The sequence below is a fragment of the Rhinolophus sinicus genome, linkage group LG01, assembly GCF_036562045.2.
Source record: "Rhinolophus sinicus isolate RSC01 linkage group LG01, ASM3656204v1, whole genome shotgun sequence".
NCBI lineage: Eukaryota > Metazoa > Chordata > Mammalia > Chiroptera > Rhinolophidae > Rhinolophus > Rhinolophus sinicus.
This window is the reverse complement of record NC_133751.1, coordinates 126516197-126540287: the sequence shown is the minus strand read 5'-3', so window position 1 is coordinate 126540287 and position 24091 is coordinate 126516197. Positions and strand designations below refer to the sequence as shown.

General features: G+C 44.4%; 2 protein-coding genes across 2 annotated transcripts in view; one reads left to right on the top strand and one right to left on the bottom strand.

Moving 5' to 3' along the window:
• Nucleotides 1-13558: 13558 nt before the first annotated feature.
• Nucleotides 13559-16775, bottom strand: LOC109447100 (uncharacterized). Its single transcript, XM_019731124.2, has 2 exons — nt 16120-16775; nt 13559-14362 (listed from the first exon to the last, which is right to left on the bottom strand). The coding sequence occupies exons 1-2, from the start codon at nt 16745-16747 to the stop codon at nt 14286-14288; spliced, it is 705 nt and encodes a 234-aa protein (XP_019586683.2). The 5' UTR covers nt 16748-16775; the 3' UTR covers nt 13559-14285.
• A 198-nt stretch (nt 16776-16973) lies between these two features.
• The window catches only part of TMEM163 (transmembrane protein 163), a 214217-nt gene continuing 207099 nt past the window's right edge, over nt 16974-24091 (top strand). The window contains exons 1-2 of the mRNA XM_019731141.2: nt 16974-17380; nt 22653-22772. Of these exons, the coding sequence (XP_019586700.1) occupies nt 17185-17380; nt 22653-22772 (316 nt within the window). The 5' untranslated portion in view covers nt 16974-17184. The remainder of the gene's footprint in view (nt 17381-22652; nt 22773-24091) is intronic.

The following is a 24091-nucleotide window of genomic DNA, read 5'->3' as shown; positions in this document are numbered from 1 at the left end:
TTCTAAAAGCCTGCGTGGTACTGAGACGGACATTGAGTACTGGTTCTCTCATTAAACCAACAAATATTTATTAAACACCTACCTGTACCAGACACTGTTCTAGGCACTTGGGTTAAATCAATGAACAAAACAGGCAGATGCCCTTGTCTGTATGGATCATACATTCTAAACACGTTTGATCGAGGGTGGCATTGTGAACAGGTCACTTGGGTACACCATGCCCAATGGCAGAAACACCGATGGTTACAGGCTCATGGGACTTTCCTAGACCTATTCATGGAAACTGAGTCACTTCGTCAGCTTGAGTCTCAGGCAGCCATTCCTTCTTCCCACTCACTCAGCCACAACTCTTTTCAACGGATGTGCATGTGGCCCAGTAGGAAAGGCTGGAGCTTGTGGAGCCAGATGCTGTGGTTCCAGTTCTGGCTCAACCACGCCCAACTGTGCAACCCTGGGCAAGTCACTTTCAACCTCTCTGAGCCTCAGTTTCCTCAGCTGTAAAATGGAGATGATAACAATTACTTTCTATTGTTGTTGTGAGTATTAAAGAATGGAAAGTGCCTGGCCCAGAGTAGCTTTGATTCTACTACCCATTCTCACTGCTCGTTCTGGGCTGGATGAGCCCTGGTGCAAATAGTTATTCTGGGATTTAAGTAGACGTGGAACACAGCAGTAAGGAGGAATGTTAGAACTGAGAGAGCCAAGCCTGTTTGTGGGTGGTAATGAGACAGCAGGCACTGAGCCATGGGCACATCTGGGAAAGGGCAAGGTATTCATTCATTCACTCATTCATCCATTCAACAAACATGCATCCACCAAGCCCTCCTGTGTGCATGCACACTGTGTTGGGACCCGGAGAGGCTGAGAGGGAAGACGGCAGATGAAGGAGACAGACATGTAGCAATTGCAGTACAGTGTTGTATGTGCACAGGTAAACTTCTGGAAAAGGAAGGAGGCTCAACTCCCAGGCGGGGCATGGGGAGGGTGTCAGAGAAGGTTGCCCAGACCATGTCACAGCTGAACTGAAGGCATTAGCTAGGCTGAAGGCTTTCCAGGCGGGGGGAAAGCAAGGGTGATAGCAGAGGTGTGAGCGTGCTTGGTGATTTGTGGGAGCCAGGATGTGACTGTGGCTGGAGCTTAGGGGTCAAGTGGGAGATAGCATAAAGGTGCAGAGGCCTTCAGAAGCCAGAACATGGAAGATTTTGGATATCAGACTAAGGAGCTTGTTAAATTAACCTGAAGTAATGATGAGCTATTGATGGGTTTTCAACTGGTAAAAGACACGACCAAACTCACGTTTCAGAACGGTTTCTCTGACTGTGTCATGGAGAATGAGATGGGATGGGGAGAGCAGTAATGATGGGAGCAGAGTGAGACATTAGAAGGCTCTGCTCAATTCCAGTGAGTATGAGGATGGCTTGACTTTAGCAAAATGGCAGTGGGGCTGGACTGGTGTTTCTCCCTTTGGCTGCATGTAAGAATCACCTGGAAATTTTAAAAAAGAAAAATTGATGTCCAGGTCCCACCCCAGATTAATTCAGAATATCTTGGATAGGCTTGGGCATGGGTTTTAAAGAGCTCCCCAGGTGACTCTAATATGCAGTCAAGGTGGAGGACCACTCAGTTAGAAAGACACAAAAGAGGAAATATCCTCAAGGGGTTTCTCGGAATGACCTGGGAGTGTTTATTAAATGCAGCTTCCCCAGCTCCATCACTGAACTAGTGAATCTGAATCTCTGGAGCCCTGGTCTGGGAATCTGTAATTGTAAAGCAGGGATTCTGAAGCTCCCCAAGGTTGGAAGACCACTGTTCTATGGGCAAAATTAGGAAGGTAACTAGCAGAATCTGGCAGGTGCAGAGCTAAAGGGACCACCCATCAAAGTCCAGGAGGACACAGAGAAGGGACCCAGGGGCCACCCAGATAGGGATGGAAGGTTAAAGGCCCTGTCAGGAGTTTCCATCACATGCTTGGGTTTGGGCATTGTGTTAGTGTGCCAGGGCTGCTGTGACAAGGTGCCACAGACTAGGTGGCTTAAACAACAAATTTATTTTCTCTCACTTCTGGAGGCTGGAAGTCCAAGATCAAGATGTCTTCAGGGTTAGCTTCTTCTGGGGCCTCTCTCCTTGGCTTGTAAATGGCCATCTTCTCCCTGCGTCTTTACATGGTCCTCTCTCTGTGTGTCTGTATCTTAATCTCCCATTGTCATAGGGACACTGGTCATGTTGGATAAAGGCCTACCCTAGTGACCTCATTTTAACTTCACTACCTCTTTAAAAACCACCACATCTCCAAACACAGTCCCATTCTGAGGTATTGGGGGTTAGATTTTCAAAATACGAGTTCAGTCCATAACAGACATCTCAGAGCTGGAAAGGGAGAGAAAGACAGACAGGCTCTGACACCCACAGGAAAGGAGAGCACAAAAATAGAACATTTTTACATTTCTGTTAAGGGTGAGAGAGCACAGGCCTGAAGTACATCAAGAAGGATTTTAGATTAGACCCCAGGAAGCCTCCAACAAGAAGGAGCAGAACATGGCACACCAGCTTCAGGGACTGAATCAATTCCTCATCAGGGAGATGAATGAAAGGGACAACAGTTATGATAAAAACTAGAAAAATATTATTGAGGAGAAAAAATAAATTAAGAATTGTGCTTATGGTTGAATGCAATGGGAAGTTCTTTGTATCAAACATTTTATGTTAAGACTCTAAATAACTTCCAGGAGACTTTCTAGCTAAGCATCTGGGTGCGTTTGAGTGAATTTCGGTGTGAGGGCAGAGGAAAGCCTGGGCGATTGCTGGCCTTTGTTTCAGTCCTCCAGTTCCATCAAGGTCAGGTTACTCCTTGGCCAAATAGCATTTTTGCATCTCCCAATCTGAATTCTGTTTCAGCAACTGGCTTTTATTTCCTTTCAATCAAAAGTAACAGTGAATTGTTTACTACCCCCTTGACAGGCAGTATAGCTCATACCTTCCTTAAACAAAATGATAAAAGAAAAGGAAATCATTCTTTGGAGAGAGACTGGTAGAGATATACCTAGGTGACTTTAAGGAACATCGTGTCCCCTTGGGTTTATGAACTTTAGGTACAATAAAACCCTCTTTAAATATCTCCTTCAAAAATTACTTTGCATCATCTGCTTAAGGTATTGTTAAGAACGAAATGATCAATGTAGAATTTTTGTAAAAGAAATGTTTAAAACAACTAAACATTCACCAGTTAGGGAAGTGGTTAAATAAATTATTGTTTACCCATATGATGGAATGTCTTGCACTTTTAAAAGTCGAGGTAGATTGATATGTATATAAAGTTACAGAATAGTGTGAGTTACAAAGCAGTGTGATCTCATTTTAGTTGAAAATTAAATATGTGTTCTTGTATATATGAGTATATGTTTATACCTCCCCCCCAAAAGGCTCAAAAGATATTCACTGCAGTGATTAATATGGTGACCTTTCCAGTATCCATTTCAACCATATCCCATGTTGTAGTTGCTACTTACTCTGTTTGAGTGAAGTTGACCCCATGACCAATTTCAGAGGTCAACCCTATTCATGAAGCCAACTAGGATCATTCAATCCTTTCTGCCACAGAGATTGGTTCAGGAATGGGAACTGATGCAATCAATACTTGTCATTCATTCTACAGGACTCAATGATGGGTTCATAAATAAGCACATGGCCAACTTTGGTCCAATCAGAATGAAGCTGAGGACAATCACCATGGTTGTCGAGTTTCTCTTTCTTCTCTCTCTTCCTTCCCTTTCCTTACTCCCCTCTCTGATGATGCATGTGGCCTTGTTGGCAGTATCTTGCAATCATGAAGTGAATCAGACTTAGGTTCTTGGAAGGCAAAGCAAAGAGATAGAAAGAAACTGAGTCTTGGGTGACGTAGTTGAGTGATTGAATTAAACAAATCCCAAAGCCTGCCCTACCTCTGGACTTTCAGAATCTCTTTACATTTTCTATTTCAGATGTTCAAAATGAAATGGTGGATGTGGCAGTGTTTTTGTAATAGCAAAATGCTGGAAACAATTTAAATGTTTGTTCACTCAGAAAGTGATTAAACAGATTATGAGAGCGAATATGTTATCTTATTGTTTTTTCTATTTTGAATAGAATTTTCTCTTACTTATATAGTCTTCACTGATAATGCACCAAACTGTTAAAATTGTTTAACTTTGGGAATGGGGTATTTGTGTGTGCGTGTGGTCAGAGGGTTGATGGGAGAAAGTCTTTCGTTTTCTACGTTTTCTTCATTTTTGCACTTCTGTTTAGTTTTAGCATTTTACGACAAGCATGTTACTTTCTTTTATAATTTAAACAAATATTTTTTAATTATATAAAATATATAAACTTTTCACAAAATAGTTTGTGTGGAAGCAGTATTGGAACTATTTCAGTCTGTCCTTGGTGGGGGATTGCAGTTAATGACTAGAAGGGGACAGTGTAGGAACTTTTGCAGGACGACTGATATTCTGTTTATTGAAGTGATTTCTCGAACATAGATTTCTCTTTTTTTTCCTACTGACAGAGGGGTTAGGAGGGAGATGTCATTTCTGGGAACTGCTTCAATGGCCGGCTGTGAGATCTGTCACAAATGATTTGGTCAACTCAGTTATCTAAGGCTTGATATGGGAGCAGCTAAGAATTTATTCATGTATTCATTAACTTTTTTTAAACTCTCTGCATGCATTATGGTAAATGTCTGAAGCACTAGGATGAATAAACTCTGTTTTTGCCTTGAGACATACTCCATTAGGCAGAAAGAAATTGGTATGTAAACAAAATTAGAGAAATAAAGTGTATTAGGGCTATAACAGACGTATGTATAGGGTATATATAGTGGGAGAGAAACAGAGGGAAAGCTCAGAACCCCTTCAACAGTGGGTGTATCAGGAAAGACTTGTAGAGAATGGAACTCTTGAAAGAGCAGAATGTGTTGGAGTGTGACTGAATTTGGTTGGGATTGAAGGAGAGCCTGGAAGACTCTTCCAGAAAGAGAGAGAATAGCAAGGCAAAAAGCACAGAGTTGTGAATGAATTATCCAGGCAAGTTTGGGGACCCAAAGAAATTTTGACCAGCTGGAGAAATAGGGGCTAGAGGGATGGGCAGGGTCAGTATAGTTGGAGAGAAGGTGGCAGGACACAGATTAAGAGGGCTTTCTCTACTAACCTAAAAGATTTAAGGCGTTATTCTATAAACAGTAGTGAACAGAGAAGCAGCATGGTTCAAGTGAGTTCTTGGAAAAACTTCTGTCACAGAGTGTAGAGGGTGCCGGGGGAGCTGGACCAGAGGAAGACAAGACTGGCCACAAGAGCACTGCAATGGTACAGGTGAGAGAGATACTGAGTTGCCCCAAAAATAAGACCTAGCCAGACAATCAGCTCTCATGTGTCTTCTGGAGCAAAAATTAATATAAGACCCGGTCTTATATTATATTATGTTAGATAAGCCTGGTCTTATAGTAAAATAAGACCGTGTCTTATATTAATTTTTGCTCCAAAAGATGCATGAGAGCTGATTGTTCGGCTAGGTCCTATTTTTGGGCAAACACGGTAGCAGGAGGGGCTTCAATAGGACTGTAATTGAAAAGGGGGGAATGACATAAGGGGTTTTAAGAAGGTGGAATCAACAGAGGTTAGTCACCTGCAGCTTGTAAGGAGGTGAGAAGAGTGAAGTCAAGAGGAGGTATGTCTCAGATTTGGGCTAGAGATGCCTGGATGGGTCTGCAATTCACCAGTGGAGGGAGACAGGATTTGGGGGAAAGATAACAAGGTTTGCTTTTGGACACATTGAGTGTGGGGGGCTTCCTCAGCTGGAGATATTCAGGGACAGTTGGATTCCTGGGCCTGGGGCTCGGGAAGGTCAGAGGGGGTAGAAGGAGAACCAGGGGAGAGTAGAAGCCATCAACATTTTTTTCACATGAGCAGAAGACAATGAAAGTAGATTTGAGCTTATTTAACTCCCCTTTCCCATATTAGATTCAGCTAACTTTGTACTTCATTCTTTTGAATGCCCTGCTCTTCCATATGTTTGAGATTCCATTGAACTGAGATGAGTCTTGGTCCTAGCAACCCCTCGCTGAGTTCAGTGTGAACTGCTTCAGCCAAGGAAGACCCATCCCTCGCAATATATATGGTTACTCTGGGTAGAATTTTTATAAATATTTGTATTGTAAAATAAAATGTAGACACTGAAAACCCCACATATCAAATGCATGGCTTAGTAAATTATTAGAAAGCAAGTGCCCCCCACCACAAGTCCAGAACAGGCACTTTCCCAGTCACCCCATAAGCCCCTTCAATATGCCCTACCCTGATCCCAATCCCTTTTTCCCCCAAAGGTAGCCATTATTTGGAGAGAACTGTGGCTCCGTACAATTCTACGAAGTTTTAGCTAATTTTACCACAGAATCTTCATGCCCACGATTGCCCTTTCCTGGGATGCCCTCCCTCCCTTGCTAATCACTGTTAGCCCTCTAGTGACCCTTTTCTGTATGTTGACAGCCCACTGTGTGTTTAGTGCTTTGAGACATCCAAAAGAGTAGTGTGTTCTGGAACCTGCTCCCTCTCTGTACTGCATTACACGTTCCTTATATTTTGTTTATTTGATTTCCCCCTGTTGTTCATTGTCTCCCCACACTCCCCCCATTCCGGACTATACTGTAGTTTCTTTCAGAGTAGAAACAAAACCTCCTGCTTCTGCGCTCCAGACCCTTCCACTCAGAGGGTAGTGTTTATTCCAGCAGCTCTGCCATCACCTGGAAGCGTGTTAGAAAGGCAGGAAATTGGAGCCCACCCCAGGCCTACTGAATGGAAACCTGCATTTTACCAAAACCCCCAGCTGCTTCTTGTGTACGTTCACGTGGAGAAGCTCGGTCCTCCAGCCATCCCTTCTCGTGCTTGGCCGCACATTGGAGTCACCCGGCGGGGCCAAAGCTAGGTCCTCCAGAAACACTTCTGGCCTTGGTGGCTGCCAGCCAGGAAAAGCAGGCAGCCGTGCCGTGGTGGTGGTCTCCATCGTGGCCCTGGCTGGTCTTGTCATCTCACGTATGCCAGACACACTGCTGCCAGGTCTGAAACACATTGGCCAGCGTGAGAAACCCAGTGCCCCCGGAAAGGAAAGGACTGCTTGCTGCCACCCAGAAACAGTGGTCTGAGGAGCCCAGAGGGGCAGTTGGGCCAGGTGGGCTGCCGCAGGCTGAGGAAGCAAGGATTTCTTCAGGACCGCACAATGCGGGCTGCCAGGGACGTGCCAGCAGACCTTTCCTACCGTGCCTGAAATCACCTGTGCAGCCTGGTGCAGATGGTGAGGGGGCTGATTTGGGCATCGGGCTTTTCAAAGGCATTCTGTTAGGGTGACCAATGGTCCTAAACTTCCTGGGACTAACGGGTTTCCCAGGACTTGGACGTTTCAGTGCTAAAGCCAAGAACACACTCAGCAAACCTGGATAAGATGCTTAGCCCAGTCCTGTGACTATAACATAGGCACGTGGCAAAGGCGGGCGGGGCAGAACTGTACCATCCTGTGTAGAGTGTCAGTCCCTTGAAGGCAGAGCTGGCATTGCACAATTCTTTTTGTATGTCTTAATAATGGCTCTATGTTGCTCATAAAACCTCTCAATAAATGCTTAACCCTAGTATGGTGTTTCTCCACATGTTCCATAGTCATGGCCTCATTTATCTTTTTTTTTTTTTCTTATTGGGAAGATAGTTCATTATTTAACACTCACACCTGCAGGCATAATGCATACACTTCCCACTTTCCAAGGAAGAGCTTAGGGCCCTTCCTATAAATGCTGCTCTGGGTTGACTTTGGCAGCCCGTTGAGACCCTCCAAGCCAGCCGCAGGCCCAGGGTTCCTGCCTGGCTAGCTCTAAGTGTTGCTTATATTTCTTCAAGATTGTACAAGATGATACCATGTTAATATTTGGTTTTCAAAAGCCCACACACATAACAAAGTAAGACAAGTACACTTTAGTGTGAAATCTGATGCAGGGAAATCAGATGTAGAAAGTGCGCTCTTGGTCATCTTCAGATTCTCCCATAGCGGGCATGCACTGTTAGTGGTTCAGCACCAGGCCCCGGGAGCCCCACTCCAGGGTGCATTAGCGATGTTACTGAACCCCAGCTTCAGTTTCCTTAAGATAGGGACACTGATAGGTGGGTGCAAAAGTAGTTTTGGTTTTTGCAATTGTTTTTAACCTTCTAAACTGCAATTACTTTTGCACCAACCTAATACTACCTGGTTGTGTGGACTAAGTGGACCCTTACATGCAGCGTCCTTGGAACTCATGACTCTTAGCAGGCAGCTCCACCAGGTAAGTGTGATTTAACTCCAGCTGAGGCTCTGACTGCCTACTTTGTTTCCTTTGGCTTCGTGGCCTTTCTGCTCTTTCCTGTGTGTATTCCTAGGATTGGGTACCTGGCGACATTTCCTGGCAATGAAGAAAGGAATAAATAAGAACAGAAAAAGACTCCACTCAACTTCTTGTCATCTTTCAGTAGTCAGGTCTTACTCAAATGTGACTTTCTAAAATGTCCTGCTGAAAGCCCAGTGATTTAAGAATTTGAGATTTCACAAAATTCACAAAAATTCTGAAACATTTAAGTATACTAAAAGTAAGTCCCAGTAAAAGCCAGTGGAATAGGCTTTAAATTACAAATACAGAGGGTGCCAAAAAAATGTATACACATTTTAAGAAAGGAAAAAAACTGTATTAAAATTATGCTGATGGTAACCACTTTGAGCACCTCTTGTAGTTGCAGAAGTCAAACATGACATATTCATCTTTTGTTACCGGAATATATTGAGTATTAGAATTTTAATAGTTTTTTCCTTTCTTAAAATGTGTATGCCGTTTTTTGGCACCCTTTGTATTAGTTTAATTCGTATCATATTCTATCTTTCTCACCATTATTGGTGAATGTTCAGTCCCAGTGACCATATTAAAGTTTCTAATGGACTTCGTCTTTCCATAATCTTCTGCAGTGGGCATTCAGAGATCAAGGTTAGGATGTCTATATCTCAGACACAAGACTTCCCATCTCCCCCATTTTTATTTCACCTTTTTCTTTTTTTAAGTAGACTTCATTTTTTAAGACAGTTTTAGATTTGCAGAAAAATTGAGAAGATAGTAGAGAGAGTTCCTATATATGCTACACCCAGTTTTCCTATTCTTGACATCTCGGGTTAGCATGGTACATTGCTACAATTAATGAGCTATCATTGATACGTTATTAACTAAAGTCCATGATTTACTCAGATGTCCTTAACTTTTACCTAATGTTCTTTTCTCTTCCAAGATACACTACATTTAGTTGTCATGTCTCCTTAGGCTCCTGTGGGCTGTGACAGTTAAGGTTCCCTTCTTAAGGTTCCCAATTATTTTTATGATCACTATTGTGATCATGAAATGGAATTCACAGATTTTACCTATACGCATAGTTTAAACATCAATATAATGACCTAATTGTAATGGCAGAGTAAAACCAAAATATTTAATATGTATTTGCTTTTATAAGTGCTCAGTCAGAACTGCATCAGAAGTCATAAAGAAGTACAGTTGACTCTTGAACAACACAGATTTGAACTGTGTGGGTCTATGTAGAATTTTTTTTTGGGGGTGGGGAATATTGGGGAACAGTGTATTTATTCAAGGCCCATCAGCTTTGTGGAGGCCGCAGCTCCGCTCCAAGCCCGGTTGCCATTTTCAATCTTTAGTTGCAGAGGGCGCAGCCCACCATCCCATGCGGGAGTTGAACTGGCAATCTTGTAGAATTTTTCAATGAGTACTTTAAATGTATTTTCCTTATAATTTTCTTAATAATATTTTTTAGCTTACTTTATTGTAAGAATACAATTATAATACATACAGCATACAAAATGTATTAATCGACTACTTATGTTATCAGTAAGGCTTCTAGTCAACAGTATGCCATTAGTAGTTAAGTTTTGGTGGAGTCATAAGTTATATGTGGATTTTCAACTGTGCAGGGGGTCAGCACCCCTATACCCCACATTGTTCAAGGGTCAACGATAGTCAGATATTTGCAGCTACTTATAATTTAAGAGCAGTAAGACAAGATTCTGGAATATTACTGACACTTTTTCTTTACTTTTGACATTTCAAAACGAAAGTTCATGAAAAAATAATACAAATGGAACCACTTGAAAATAGAGTCTGAGCTGCCATCCCAGAGGAACTTCTTGCACTTCTCAGTACTCTAACGTTTGGAATGTTAAAATAGGGTTAAATAACGTTCGGACTGGGCCTAAAGCAGCATTGTATTCTAAATAACTGTTTGTTATAACTACTGGACTTAAAATTAAAAATATTCTTTAGAATTAGCATCACTATGTTAGCTTTTCTACAGCCATAGAAATTCTTTCCTTCTATTCATGTAATTGCTCTCCTTCCCTTTCTCATAAATACCGCTGGCCTTCACATTATTTGGATTTCTACCTGAATCAGTGCTTTCAGGATAGCTATTCTTTTGGGTCTCAAATAAACTCTTGTGGCCTTTCGCTTTGGCCTTTTATTTTTAGGTATAAGCTAAATAAAAATATTTATATACACATATGGAATCACTGGGCGTCTAGCAGCTATACATTTGACAGGCACAGATGTGTTGACTGCTGACTCAGATGTCATGATAGGAACTGGCTTCAGTGTCTTGATTTTCTAAAAATGGTGAACAAAGTACAATATTCCCTAGACTTCTACAATACAGTCATGCACCACTTAATAACAGGGATACGTTCTGAGAAATGCATTAAGTGATTTCGTTGTTGTGCGAACATCAGAGAGTGCCCTTACAAACCTAGATGGTATAGCCTACTGTAGACCAGGCTAGATGTATGACCCATTGCTCTTGTGGACAAAAGTAACCTCACAGGGTGATCTGATCATAAATTTCTACTTGGGCAGGTTATGGTGGGTAGTCACACCCCAGGCTTGTAACGTTTTGAGTGAAAGATTTATCTTTGCCTTAAGCAGTCCTGTCCATTGTTTCTGTGCATGTAGGTTAACACATCTTTGAAATAACCACCCCCCAGAGAGCACATAATCTTGTTAACTGTCCTGTAATCCAATCCCCACCTTGCTTTCTCCCACATTCATGTAATCATCTTTACTTTCCCTTCTTAATTTCAAATGTATAAAATAAACTGCAAAACTGTCATCCTCAGGAAAATTTGAGATCTTGCTCTCGGGCAATTGTCAGTTTGGCTCAAATAAATTCTTATAAAAATTCTTTATAGGTTTGGACGTTCCTACTTCCACATTCTATAGGGGAGGAAAAATGATTTTCTTTCTACTCTTGTGGGTTCTTGGCTGAGACATCCCTGTAATAAACGACAGATGAACAGGAGAAAAACAAAACTTTAATAACATGAATACCTCCTGTATACATGGGAGAGACCCGGGAACACTGAGTAACTTGCCAAAATGGCTGCTGAAGACAAAAGGAGATGTTACGGAAGGTTGATTACCAGAAAAAGCACAGTAAACAATGGTAAGGTTGTTATACATGTTTAAGTCTGTGTCTTTTGTATCAATAAGGGTTTCTAGAGAGGAGGATTCTCCCTCATCACAGTATAGGGAGGGTAACACCCTTACAAATGTAAATGTCTTTTACAAAGGGTAACTTCTACTTGGTTTTCAGAGCTTCTCCCATGTCTGCTCTGTCTTAAAATTAACCAGCCTAAAATAATCTTTATGCCACGTAGACATATTTTGGGGTGGCAAATTCTGTTCCCCTACAGCTCCTAGGCTATAAATGTGTACAGCATGTCACTGTACTGAACACTCTAGGCAATTGTAACACAATGACAAATATTTGTGTAATGCCTTACAAGGGCCAAGATGACTATGATGTCACTCGGGGGTAGGGATTTTCCAGCTCCATTATAATCTTCTGGAACCAGAGGCATATATGTGGTCCATCATTGACTGAAACATCATTAGGAGGCACTTGATTGTAGTTGTAGCTACAGGAAATCCAGGGAGGAATTGAGTGAAGAAATAAAATGTGATCACTATGGTCAAGCTGCTCAATTACTAAAATCCGGTAGGTTGAGGCATGAGGAAATGATTCTATTCTTGTTTTAACTAGCCTGGGAACTTAAACTTTTGAAATTTCCAGTCTTGTGTTAATGCCGGGATATATGAGGTCCGACAATTAAGTTCACGAACTCATCCTAGAAAAAAGTGCTACATACCTCATTTCTGAATATCACTACAGTCACCTTTGAAGTACTCCCCTTGGGAAGCTATGCACTGACACCAGCGCCTAGTCCACCCTTCAAAGCAATTTTAGAACTCTTTTTCTGGAATGGACATCAGAGCTGTCATCATTGTATTACCCTTGATGTCCTGAATGTCATCAAAATGTCTTCCTTTCAGTATTTCCTTTATTTTTGGGTAAAGAAAGATGTCATTGGGGGCCAGATCAGGTGAGTAGGGAGAGTTTTCCAATACAGTGATTTGTTTATTGGCTAAAGACTCCCTCACAGATAGTGCCATGTGAGCTGGTGCATTGTCGATGCAAGAGCCATGAATTGTTGGCAAAAAATTCAGGTCGTCTAAGTTTTTCATGAAGTTTTTTCAGCACTTCCAAATAGTAAACTTGGTTAAGTGTTTGTCCAGTTGGTACAAATTAATAATGAATAATCCCTTTGATATCAAAAAAGGTTAGCCACATTGTTGCAATAAGGTTGCGAACTTAATTCTCAGACCTCATATGAACTAGAAGTGCTATTGCATCACACAGCTGTAGTTTTGGACTGCCAGCATCCCTTCCCTTCCACATAGCACTCTGGCTTCCCTTTGGAGATCCCCTTGCCTCACCCTCAGTTGATGTGGTTTGGGTTGGGCTGATCCCATGTCCCTACACCCCCTCCATACATCCACCCTCTCCCCTCCATCATCTCCAGGGTTGGACTGACCCAATTCTGGCCAATCTGTGCATCCCATCCCCCTGGCCACAGCGTTTGGCTCAGAGATGGGCTCATATGTCTGGTAGTCCAATGATACACATTCTGAAATCCTTGTTGGACATTTTGAGAAAGAGAAGCCCTCTTTCTACAGGGATGGCCAGATGTAAGGAGGTTAGCCTAGAGTTTTGAGAGTATCTGTCAGGAGGTAAAGCCAACAAAGGAAAGCCAACAAAGCCAACAAAAGTTGCAAGTAATAGGGAGAGAGAGGGCAAATCCTGATAACTTTCTTTAAGCCTGAAGAGCCAGCTCTGTCTGAAAACAACTCAACTTGGAGCCCGTACGATGCCTTTTTTATACAGGCCAACTTGAGTGATCACTTACAAATGAAATAGTTCTGAGTTACAATTTATACTTAGTTTTGTTTTTTTCTGCAAATTTGATTAAAGTTCCTGGTAAACAAATGGGAGTAAGTCTTACTTAAAATAATAATAGCTAACATTTATTGAGCACCTACTATGTGCCAGGCACTGTTCTAAGAGCTTTCCATTGCATCGTTGCAACAGGTTCGCAAACTTAATTGTCAGACCTTGTACATCAGTTTGTTGCGTGTCAATACCTGGCCACACACCAGACCTCCATGTACCTCCTGAAAGACTCATGTATCCAGACCACCTGATGTGACCAGACTTCCTGATAATTTGGCATCCATCATCCTGACTGCCTGACATTCTTGCAAAGCCTCCAGACTCTTTTGGCGTTCATTAGACATCAATGTGTATTCAAATGGTACAAGAATATTTTGTGTTTTTATGTGAAACAGAGTTAAAGTTCTAATGTAATTAGAAGCACATTTTAACTGCCCCAATGTCTAGTCTGACATATGAAAGTGAGGTGGGACACAAACAATCATTGTGTTGCAAAGTCCTGTGCATGTGGGGACCTCCTGCGTCCCTGCCCACCTCTACCCCAACTAATGCCAGTGCTCCCCCCATCAATTAAAGCACCTGCAGATTGCCAAAATGCCCCCTAGGGGGCATTATCACTGTGGGCTGTGGTGCCAGAAAAGAGCTTAACAGGAGACTTGCCTTGATTTGTTCCTTTGTAAAATAAAGATAGTAGTTGAGTGAGGGAGACAATGTATGTAAAACACTTAGCAAGATGGCTGGTACATACGAGGTGTGATTTTAAAAAAAAATATGGTGAATGTTTAAAAAAATTTATTACAGTGAAACATACATTGCCATTAATCCCCCTCAAAACTACTCCCCCTCGCTTTGAACACAGGTTCACATCGTTCTTGCACTTTCTGAAGTTCTGGAAGTCATTTTCCCTGTCTTTAGTTATGCTGTCGTGGCTGCCTCGGTGTCCTGAATCATTTTGACTTCGGAAAAGAGCCAGATGTTGCATGATGCCAGATCTGGTGAATGAGGACACACCGTCATGTATTTATTTGACAGAAATTACAGTATACCAGAAGTGATGTGTGACACGGAGTGTTGTCATGATGGAGAATAATTGATAGCACACTTTAAAACACTCGTTCTCTCAACTGTAGCTCACACCGAACTGACTGCACCAAACAAGCTGAAATGTGTCACACACTGTTACAAAGGTTCGATGTGCTGCTTCCCCGTTGTAGATCCCTAACTTTCTGTTGGATGGCACTTGGCAGTAGCACTCCCTGTACTTTTTCATCACACCTGGTATTATGTCCTCCAAAGATGTAAGCTAATATCACCCAGTCACTCAGCAGAGATTGTTTGGGGGAACACTGTGTCCTTGGCATCCAGGTAGAGCTAAGATGGGGATCAGACAAGCACCAGAGTCCCTGCCTCACACATGAAACAGGCCATGAATTATTAAACATTAACAGTTCAGAAAAAGGAGCGCCCAGGGAGAGCTGGAGTCGGAGAAATCTTTCTGGAGGATACAAGAATGGCTTATTGAACCAGGGCAGCTGGAACTGGAAGAAAATAAATCCCATGAATAATAAATATCTACTAGATCCTTACTTCACAAAGTGTGGTCTTCAGACCAGCAGAATCAGCAGCAATTGGAGGTTTGTTAGAAATCTCAGCCTCTCACCCAGATCTACTGAGTCAAAATCTGCATTTTAACGAGAATCCTGGTGTTCATCAGCACTTTCATGTCTGGATGTGCTAGACTAGAGAACTAATTGAGGAACCAAAGGAAAGAACAATGATACTTGCTCCTTTGAGAGAACACAGACCTGTGTGTGTGTGTGTGTGTGTGTGTGTGTGTGTGTGTGTCAAAGGAAGATTCCCATCCAGATCTACTAAATCAGAATCGCAAAGAGCAAAGAGGAGCCAACATTTTAATAAATAAATAAGTAAAAGCGTCCTAGATGATTTTAGAAAGGCTGGGGAGCTGGAAAAAAAATGCTGATGCTCAGGTCCCAGCCCAGACCAATTAAATCACCTCTGATATATGATCTCTAGCAGTGGCAGAGCCCTGGGTATTTTTGTCCTTAAACTCCCCAGGTGATTCTAATGTTTGATAGCCATTGACAGAAGGATCAAATGGGAAAAGCTGAAGGAAAAAAGTCTGTGTGGGAGAGAGCCAGGAGGTGTGTGTGTCTGCAAATATCTGAAGGTTTGTGTACCTCAGAGGACGGCACAAAGACTGGGAGGTAGAATTTTTCTTTCTTTCTTTTTTTTTTTAGTCCAACTAATCACAGCATTTTTCTTTCTTTTTGTTCTTTCTTACTTTCCTCCCTCACTTCCACCCCGTTTTCCTAGCAAGAAGGGGCCTTTGAAATGACCGAGTCCATCTCTTTCAGTTTGTAGTTAAAGAAATTACATAGTGGTCAAAAAGGTAAAGTGAGTTGGCCAAGGTCAAGCCAGACCTCCTTCCAACTCAGCAACACAACATGAGACCCGCTTCCCATTTCTAGTGATGTTTCCAATGCAGCACAAAGGCATTTCAATCCCACTCCTATTTCAATCGCAGGCAAAGAGAGAATGAGAAAGGAAACCGGTTTATTCCACAAAAACAACAGAAAACAGACCCAATAACCAGGGTGCCCCCACCCCAAAAGTAGGCAGGCTTTAAAGGAGGAATTGACATTTTAGAGCTCATTAAATTTAATGACAAAAATCTAAAAGTTAAATTTCCATTTAAAAATGAAATCTACACTGCAGTTTAGATTGATACCATTAAAATCAAGCTGAATCTGATAAATGGCCGGTCCGACTCTGCACCTCTCGGGGTTGCTCGAGAGCGGGCGTGGGCTCCAGCGCCGGCCAGGTTGCCACCTCGCTGCGGAGACCAGCTGGGCCGCGCAAGGGTCTGAGCTCCACGAGGTCTCAGATGAGGAAAGTGGGCCGTGCCCGGACACCCAGGGGAAGCTTCGATCCGAGTCCGGAGGAACCGGCGAGACCTGAATGCTCAGAGGGGAAATAACGAGCTCGTGGGGGACTAGCTGGGACAAAGGCCCAGGGATAGTCGCAGTGGGGACCAAACATCTTCTAGAGCACCCAGTGGTCCCAAGGTACCCGGTCCCCTTAAGTTGGCGCTGGAGAGAAAAACTGGGATGGCAATCAAAGCGCCTAGAAAAAGGCCCGGGACGGATGGGCTTGGGGGCAAGTGAACATCGTTTCCCGGGATGCGCGGTGGGATGGCAGCGCGGGCGGAGTCTCTGCACAGCCTCTAAAGCCTGGCAAGCTCCAGAGGAGAAAGATGCCAAATTAGGGCGCTGTCCGCTCTCTTGCTTGAGTGCCGCCGCTGGCTTCCCAGACGGCAGAGGAAACCGGATTCGAGAGGGTTCCCCTATGGGAACCATCGCGCAGTGTGGGTGGGGCAGGTCTCCTCTCTCACCCTCACAAGGCCCTGCCCGAGCCGCCCCGCGTCCCCAGTAGATCCCGGGAGCCTGCAGGCGTCTGACCCCACCGGATCCCTCCCTCCACACTGATTTCCTTGCTCGGGCTCCGGCGCTGGGGCCTCGGGGCGGGTCCCTGACGCCCGCACCTGCCCCCGGAGGCGGAGCGCGGCGGCGACAGTGCGGCCCCAGCCTCTGCCACTAGCCGCACGAGTCGCGCGGCTCCTCGACACCCCCGCCCCCCCAGCAGCCGGCGCACCTCCGCTCCGCCGCGCCCTCACTCCCTCCCTCTCCGCGCTGTCCGTCCGTCCCTTCGCCCGCTGCGAGCCGCAGCGCCTCGCACTTCTGACTCGAGTCTCGGTTGTGCTCGTCGTCGCCGCTGCGATCTGCTGTCCCGCGCCATGGAGCCGGCCGCGGGCAGCGAGCACCGCAGCCCTCCGGGACCCGCAGTCCCGCCACCGCCTCGGGGCCACGCGCCCTTGGCCGCCACCCCGGGTCCGCTGAGCTCCCCTGCACAGGAACCGCTGCATCCCGAGGAGGGGCAACAGCTGCGGATCAGCCAGAGCGGCCAGTTCAGCGACGGTCTGGAAGATCGAGGTGAGCGCGCCCCGCCGGGGCCGTTTCCCCGGGTCCGGCCCCTTCCCCTGGCCGGGTGTGCGCTCTGAGGAGCCAGCCTCTTCCCACTCCGGGCCGGACGCCGTGCGCTCGGGGCGCGGAGCCGGGACTTCCTAGCAAAGGCGCGGAAAGCAGAAAGCGGCAGCCCCACCTCCCGTGGCTGGCGCCGCCTCGGCAGCCGCTCCTTCCCCAGAACCCGAGAACCCGCTGCCTCCTGGGGAAGCCCTCAGGGTCCCGCGCCCTCCTCTCGGCCAGTCCCTGACCCCTCCGGCTCCCACTGCAAAAGTTTGAGGGAGGCGGTGTTTTGCTTTCGGAGCCGAGAGCTCCCGGGGGACTGCGGGCCGCGCTCGATTCGGAGAGACCTGAGCTCTGTGCGTCCTTTTCCCCCGAACTCCGACTTCCACCAGCTTCCCGGAGAACTTGGCTCTGCGGGTTTAGCTTGGAGGGGTTCCTCGGCGGCCGCCGGCCTGCCCGCCTCGGCGAAGGGAATTCGGGCGGCCCCCGACTCTCATTTACAGGGACCCAGTTTACCTTGGGTCACTGCCCTGCTGTCTGGTGATGGGGGCAGAGGACTGGCACACTTGGGTTTGGGCCACCAACCTCTGGATGAATGCCACTGAAACCTGGTGGTTCCTGGAGCGCACGTCTCCACCCCCTTCAGAATCGTTCCCAAGACACTGGCCTGGAACCTTGCAAACGTCTTTTTCCTGGGAGGCCAAACCCTACTTTCCGACCGACAGCGATGCCGCCTTTGAGTTGCCCGCACGAAATGGGAGAGACTCCCCTGTTCATTCCCGTGTCTCTCCTCCTCCTCCGCCCCTCTTTGCCTCCCTCTCTCGTTTCCGTTAGGCTCGGAGCCCTGTTCTTGGCCACGTCTATACCTTTTCCTGCTTCTTGCGGAATCCAAATCTAAATCCAAATCGATCCGCTCAGAAAGAAAGGCTCTGGTTCTGCTAAAACCGGTTAGTGGCCGAAGCGGGATTCTTGCAGCCAGGCCCTTCAAGGGGAGCCGGCTCATTGCCACCTCCGCCCCCTTTTCTTGGAAGCCTTGTTTTTTGTTGGCTGTGGCGGATTTTTATAGTTTAGTCTTAGCAGGTTTCTGTCCTATTCTTAGTATCTCCTGTACATTTTTATTCCGGTTTAGTGTGCTGATGCACGGTCTCTTTCCTCTTAGAAAATTTAAACTGTAGCCTGTGAAATAGAATGACATGGAAACGGCAATTCCCCGAGAATGGAGAATCGGCAGGGAGCTCGGCGAGAACTGGAGCCGCTCCAGTTGCAACGAGTTCCGCACCTACGTTGCAGTTTCTCCTCCTAGTCCCGCATAACTGGCTTGGTGACATCACGAGCACCCAACAAGGCCTGTCAGTTTCATTATAGGTCGTGTTAATGACCTTTCCCTCCGCAACTCACATTTACAAATTTCTTGTTGAAGAAAGACGGCACTCTGAGCTGAGCTTATTTTTGTAGCATTGCAGGTCACCTGTAAAAGCTGGCCTATTTCTCCCCACCCCACGAAATGATAGGAGGAAAAAAAAGTGCTAGGGTGAGTTCATATTTAGCATCATTTTGTAGCTCATGCTCAAGTGTAAAAAGCCCATCTGAATTCATTCTTAAGGTTATTTTTCACTGGTCTACGGAATTTTATTTTCCATTATATTGTAGCATAAAAGCATTCACTGTTTCATAAACTGCTACTGTGTGAAAGCATTGCATACCACAGAGAGCCTCTGTTAGGACAAACCCTGTCTCCCAAAGAACCCACTGCCGGGTGGCATCGCTGAAAGTCAGTGTGACATTCTTTTGTTTGACCCATTCCTGAGCAAAGAGTTAGTGATAAATGAGTCATCTTTATTAAATAAATCAGGTTACCTGGGGAGGTTTATTATAATATTTTGTGCTTTTTCTTATGGGGCCCCATCTTTCCAATATTGATTATTGTGTCCCTCGGGAATGGTTCGATTGCTGTTGCCTTCTTCCTGGTGGTGAGAAGATTTGGGGAGAAAGAAGCTTCAGCAGTTGCCTGCAGTGCATCTCCTCATCATGCCTGGCTTGCTTGCTTCTAAGGCCTAAGTACCTATAGGGTGTGTGTGGGGTGAATACCCTGGATGTGTACCTATATTTGGCTTTCTCTCTGGTCTTAACCTCCTTCTGAGCTATCAGGACCCAGGCGGAACCTGTGTCTATCTTGCTTTATAATCTAGTGTTTTGGGAATTTGGAGGTATTTTTCCCCTTAGAAGTGGTGTGAGCTGGTTCCCAAAACCTATCTAGCTCATGTCGATACTGCAGTGCCATTTGGCTGAGCCTCATAGCAGGGAGCAAGAGCTCTGTGGTCCGAGACCTTTAGGGACTAAACACACACAAAATAGGCCAAATTTGTCGTAGGCATTTCCATCCTCTCCCTTTTAATACGTACTCTTCTCTCCACAAGTGTTTTCCCATTATTCTGCCCCTCGCCTTAGGGCCTAGCCTAGCCTTGAATGTTCCATGCTTCAGCATTTCCCTCTACCTTCCCAACTAATGACTATTCTGCTTCCTTCAGAGAATCCAAGCATGACTAACGCTATAGGAGAAAGAAATCGGAACTAGTTCGTGCTGGCATGCAAGTGACTGAGGCCCTCAACCTCATATATTTGCATCCCCCTCAAATAATAAGGTTTAAGCCTGTTACTCATACAACCCTTTTGCTTATTATTGCCTGACCCAAATTACAAATGTATGAAATCTGAATGAGGTTAGAAATTTAAATGTGGAGGTCATTCCAATAGGAAAGACCCAGCCCTGTGTGCAAATCTGTGGCCTGCCTTAGCTTCTGTGCTGCCTTTCTTCTCACCTTTGAAGCACAGCTTCCTGAAAACTTCAGCAGTTCTCACATCTCTGTGGCTTGCAAGTGTGTATGCACCAATATGGGAGCAGGGGTAGAGGCACCTTGTGCAGCAGACCATTCATTTTTGAGCTGGATCTTTGTTGATAATTGTACTCCACTTCCCTTTGAGGAATGGAAAGTTCCATTCTTGGGATTGGCTATATTTTTGGAAAGGAAAACTAGTAGGAAATAAAAGTTGAATAGAAATGGGAAAGTTTCTCTGTTCTTGGACTGTCTTCCCCATTGCATTTACTCCAGTTTTCAATTAAAAAAAATCTCATGGGGGAGGCACACAAACGATCAGATCTGGGGAAGACCCACCAGTCCTTTTGTGTTGAGAGGACCACGTGTCTCCTTAGCAGGGCAGTCCAGCCCATATGGGCCGTCATTCCAATCTCTCCCAGGGGAGTGCTGGCCCACTGAGGGGTGAGGTATAGATTGGTTTGTGTGGTCAGTCAGAGTGTTGGAAGGATGACTTTGGAAGGAAAATGCCATGTGGCAGAATAGAAAACGCAGACCATTGCATTTCTCTTAGAAAATTAAATCTACTTCTGAAAGGAGCCTGTTTTTACCCCCAGTGGATAAACCTCTTGAGATTGTTGCTGTCAAAATACCTAGCAAATGAACTGCTTATTTGAGTTATTGCTTAAATGTTACAGCTTCACTTCTGCTGAAAATCAATTGGCCAAGATGAAAGGAAGATTTTTATATCATTTGGGAAAAGGGAAATAAATTATTAGGAGTGTGTGGGACCTGCTCATTCTAGGTTGTGGTTTTAATTGGACACAAGGGTGATTGTACTTGAAAATTCAAATGGGGTGTTTTTCGGCAGCTAGGGAAGATGTAGACAAAGGGACAGAAAGAAGTAGACAAAGGGATTTTAATTGGAAATCCCTTGTACCTTGAGTAGAATTTGACAAGAGAGGCTTTTCTGTTTTCCATCCAAGTGCATTTCTTAAAGAATATTTGGGAGAGATTTTTAGTGAGGTGATAGAGATGGGGTTTATATCAGCCTTTAGCAATCTCATCTGTCTTTTGATCCTATGTAAGTCTACAGGTTTTAATTATTTAAAAATCTCTGAGCTATGAACTGGACTCACTAAGCAACCTTCTCCATATTTCCTCTTGCTTTGCTCAGGACTTGTTCAGGGTGCTTGAGTCTGGGTAGTAAATGGAACTGAGAAGTTTTAACAGGGTCTTTGTTATAATTTTTTAACAGGACACAGTTTTTGGCAACCAGAGGCTTGGCGTGGTGCCCCGTTGGTCTAATGGGATGACGCCTTTTACATGATTCATAGGTGTAACATGTCACACACTGTACAGTATTTTACAAATGGTGCTAAGCTTTGACTACCAATTTCTTCATTATTTGGAGCTGTTGTGATCAAGCTGCTCTACCTGCGAAAGCTATAGGATGGGTTGTTTAGCCAGAGATGGTGTCATAAGCTCCTTTTATGTAGAATGCTTGACTGAGGATTTGGTTCTCTGTGCAACAAAGGATGCCATATATGATCTATTTTCAAAGGAGAAGAAAAATAAATAAATCAGGATCTTACTGAAGATGTTTTAGTTTTCCACCCAAGGCAGTTGAAGCTTGGGCATTGCCTTGGTGTCATGAATTTCTGTTTTTGTCAAGGACTCTCAATGTTGAAAGAACAGGAGACAAAAATCAAACCTTTCTTACACATGGCCTATTTGGAAAGCTACCTCCAGTTTTAGTAGTTTTACTCCACTTTAATATTCTGAGAATTTTTTAACATTCTTGGTACAAAGGGACAGATACTATAGAGCAGAAACAGGAGTGAAGAAAACATGGCATGTAATTTAGGTCAGGTGGCTGGTGGTTGTGGTGGTTAAAGAGAAATGGTCCTTCTCCAGTTGTCAGTGAGGGAGAAATGAGGGCATTTGTATTCCATGACTCATTGCTTCAGGTGCAATCCAGCCTACCAGTTGGGACTGTGCAGTTGGATCAATGCAAATCAATGCCCACAGCTGAGGAGTCTGAATGGCCAACTAAATGTGGGGTGTTGGTGCTGTTTTACTACCTAAAGGGCCTTGTTAGAAGAAGCAGCACCTGTATGAGTTACCACAGGGGCAGGGGGATGGCTGGGGTAATATGGCAGGGCAGGGAGTGGTGGGGTCTGCAGGGGCCCTATAAAGAAGACAGCTGCTGTTACCCTGCAGGAACTATGCCAGATATTGCCAGAGACTCTGATCTTTCAAGAGATGCCAGAAAGCCTGGTTTCCATGTGAACTCTCCTACTTGTTAAAACACATCGTGGCCCACGGGCTGTCAGTTTGCAACCCTTGGATAAGAAAGTGTAGCTCTGGCTGTGGGTTTCTTAATAAGGAAACATCTAACTTCCTTTTCTCCTTGTTTTTGTCAGGCTTACTAGAAAGCAGCACTCGTCTAAAACCTCACGAAGCTCAGAACTACAGAAAGAAGGCGTTGTGGGTCTCCTGGTTCTCCATTATTGTGACACTGGCTCTGGCGGTGGCTGCCTTTAGTGAGTATCCGGAATCTAACTGATCGATATGTGCTGGGGTTGCCTGTTTCATTCTGACTCCTGTGGGGTGCACCTTTGCTTTTAGTTGACTATTATTGATGAGGAAATTTTTTAAGATGGTTGGATAGTCAGGGTACTTATAAATTAGTAAAATGGCTTCTTTCCTCTGCAGAGGGAAGTGGTGGTTAAGACGAAGAAATGGAGAGCCTTGGCTCTCATTGGTATGTGGGTTTGTGGAAGTAGACTCCAGCTGCCAGCGGAGTAGTGAAAATATTCTCCTGGTGGATGCCTTCAGCTTAGGCTGACATGTGACAAATATGTATCTGTGAGATTCATATTTTGAGCCTAATGCAACCAGATGAGTGCAGTATTGTGGTACACCCTCTCCTTTTCCCTGATTGTGTCTGTGAGGTTTAGAAAAAAATCACGGCACATGTTTTTATGAGAGAAAAATGAGAGAATCCTCTCTCAAGTTTTCAGTGGCCACAGAAACAAAACCATTTATTAAATCAAGAAGAACTAAGACAATTGAACACTTTCTGTCTATGGATAATCTTGTTTGGAGTTAGGAAGCTGTATGACATGCAATTTCTCCGCTAACATTTGCAGCCTATAGAAATGTACATGTGCAATTTATTCTTATTAATTGTGCAGCAATTCATAAGCTTTCGCAATGGCATTCAGCTTCAGCTCAACCTTGGTAGAAACCATGGTGGTGGTGGTGGTGGTGAGTGTGTGTTTTTTTTTTTTGCGTGTGTGTGTTTTAATGCGGGGGTCGGGGGAAGAGGAATGTATTTTGCGATTAGTTTATTACCTTAACAGAAAATCTATGAGTATATTGTGATAAGTATCATACACAAAGTGTCTCATATGACAACCCTCAGAGTAGGAGAAAAAAGGATTGTGTGCTGGAAGATAAGGCTCAGTGTGTGTTGTTTAAAATTCTACGCTGCAGTGAGGTCTCTGCTGGAAGTTGGTGTTGGCTCCCAAGGGGGCATATTAGAATTTGACCAAATGCTCCAGGCAAAACTGGGCTTGTATTACTTGAAGCAATTTATATTAGAAAAGTTGTACCACATCTTGGCTCTCAAAAAAAGCCAAATATTTAGAAGCAGAGGGTAATGCATTTCAGGGTATCAACATTTACCAGTGAGCCAGAAATCTAATCAAGAGGAATTCTAATTCCTGAAAATAGCTGCTCCTTCCTCTTTCCTCCTCCTCCCTTTTTTTTTTTTTTTAATGCTGAAACAAGAATAACAAGCCCGATTGATGTCCCTGGAGGATAATTTGGTTGTGGTGGCTGTTGTCGGTTCCGCATC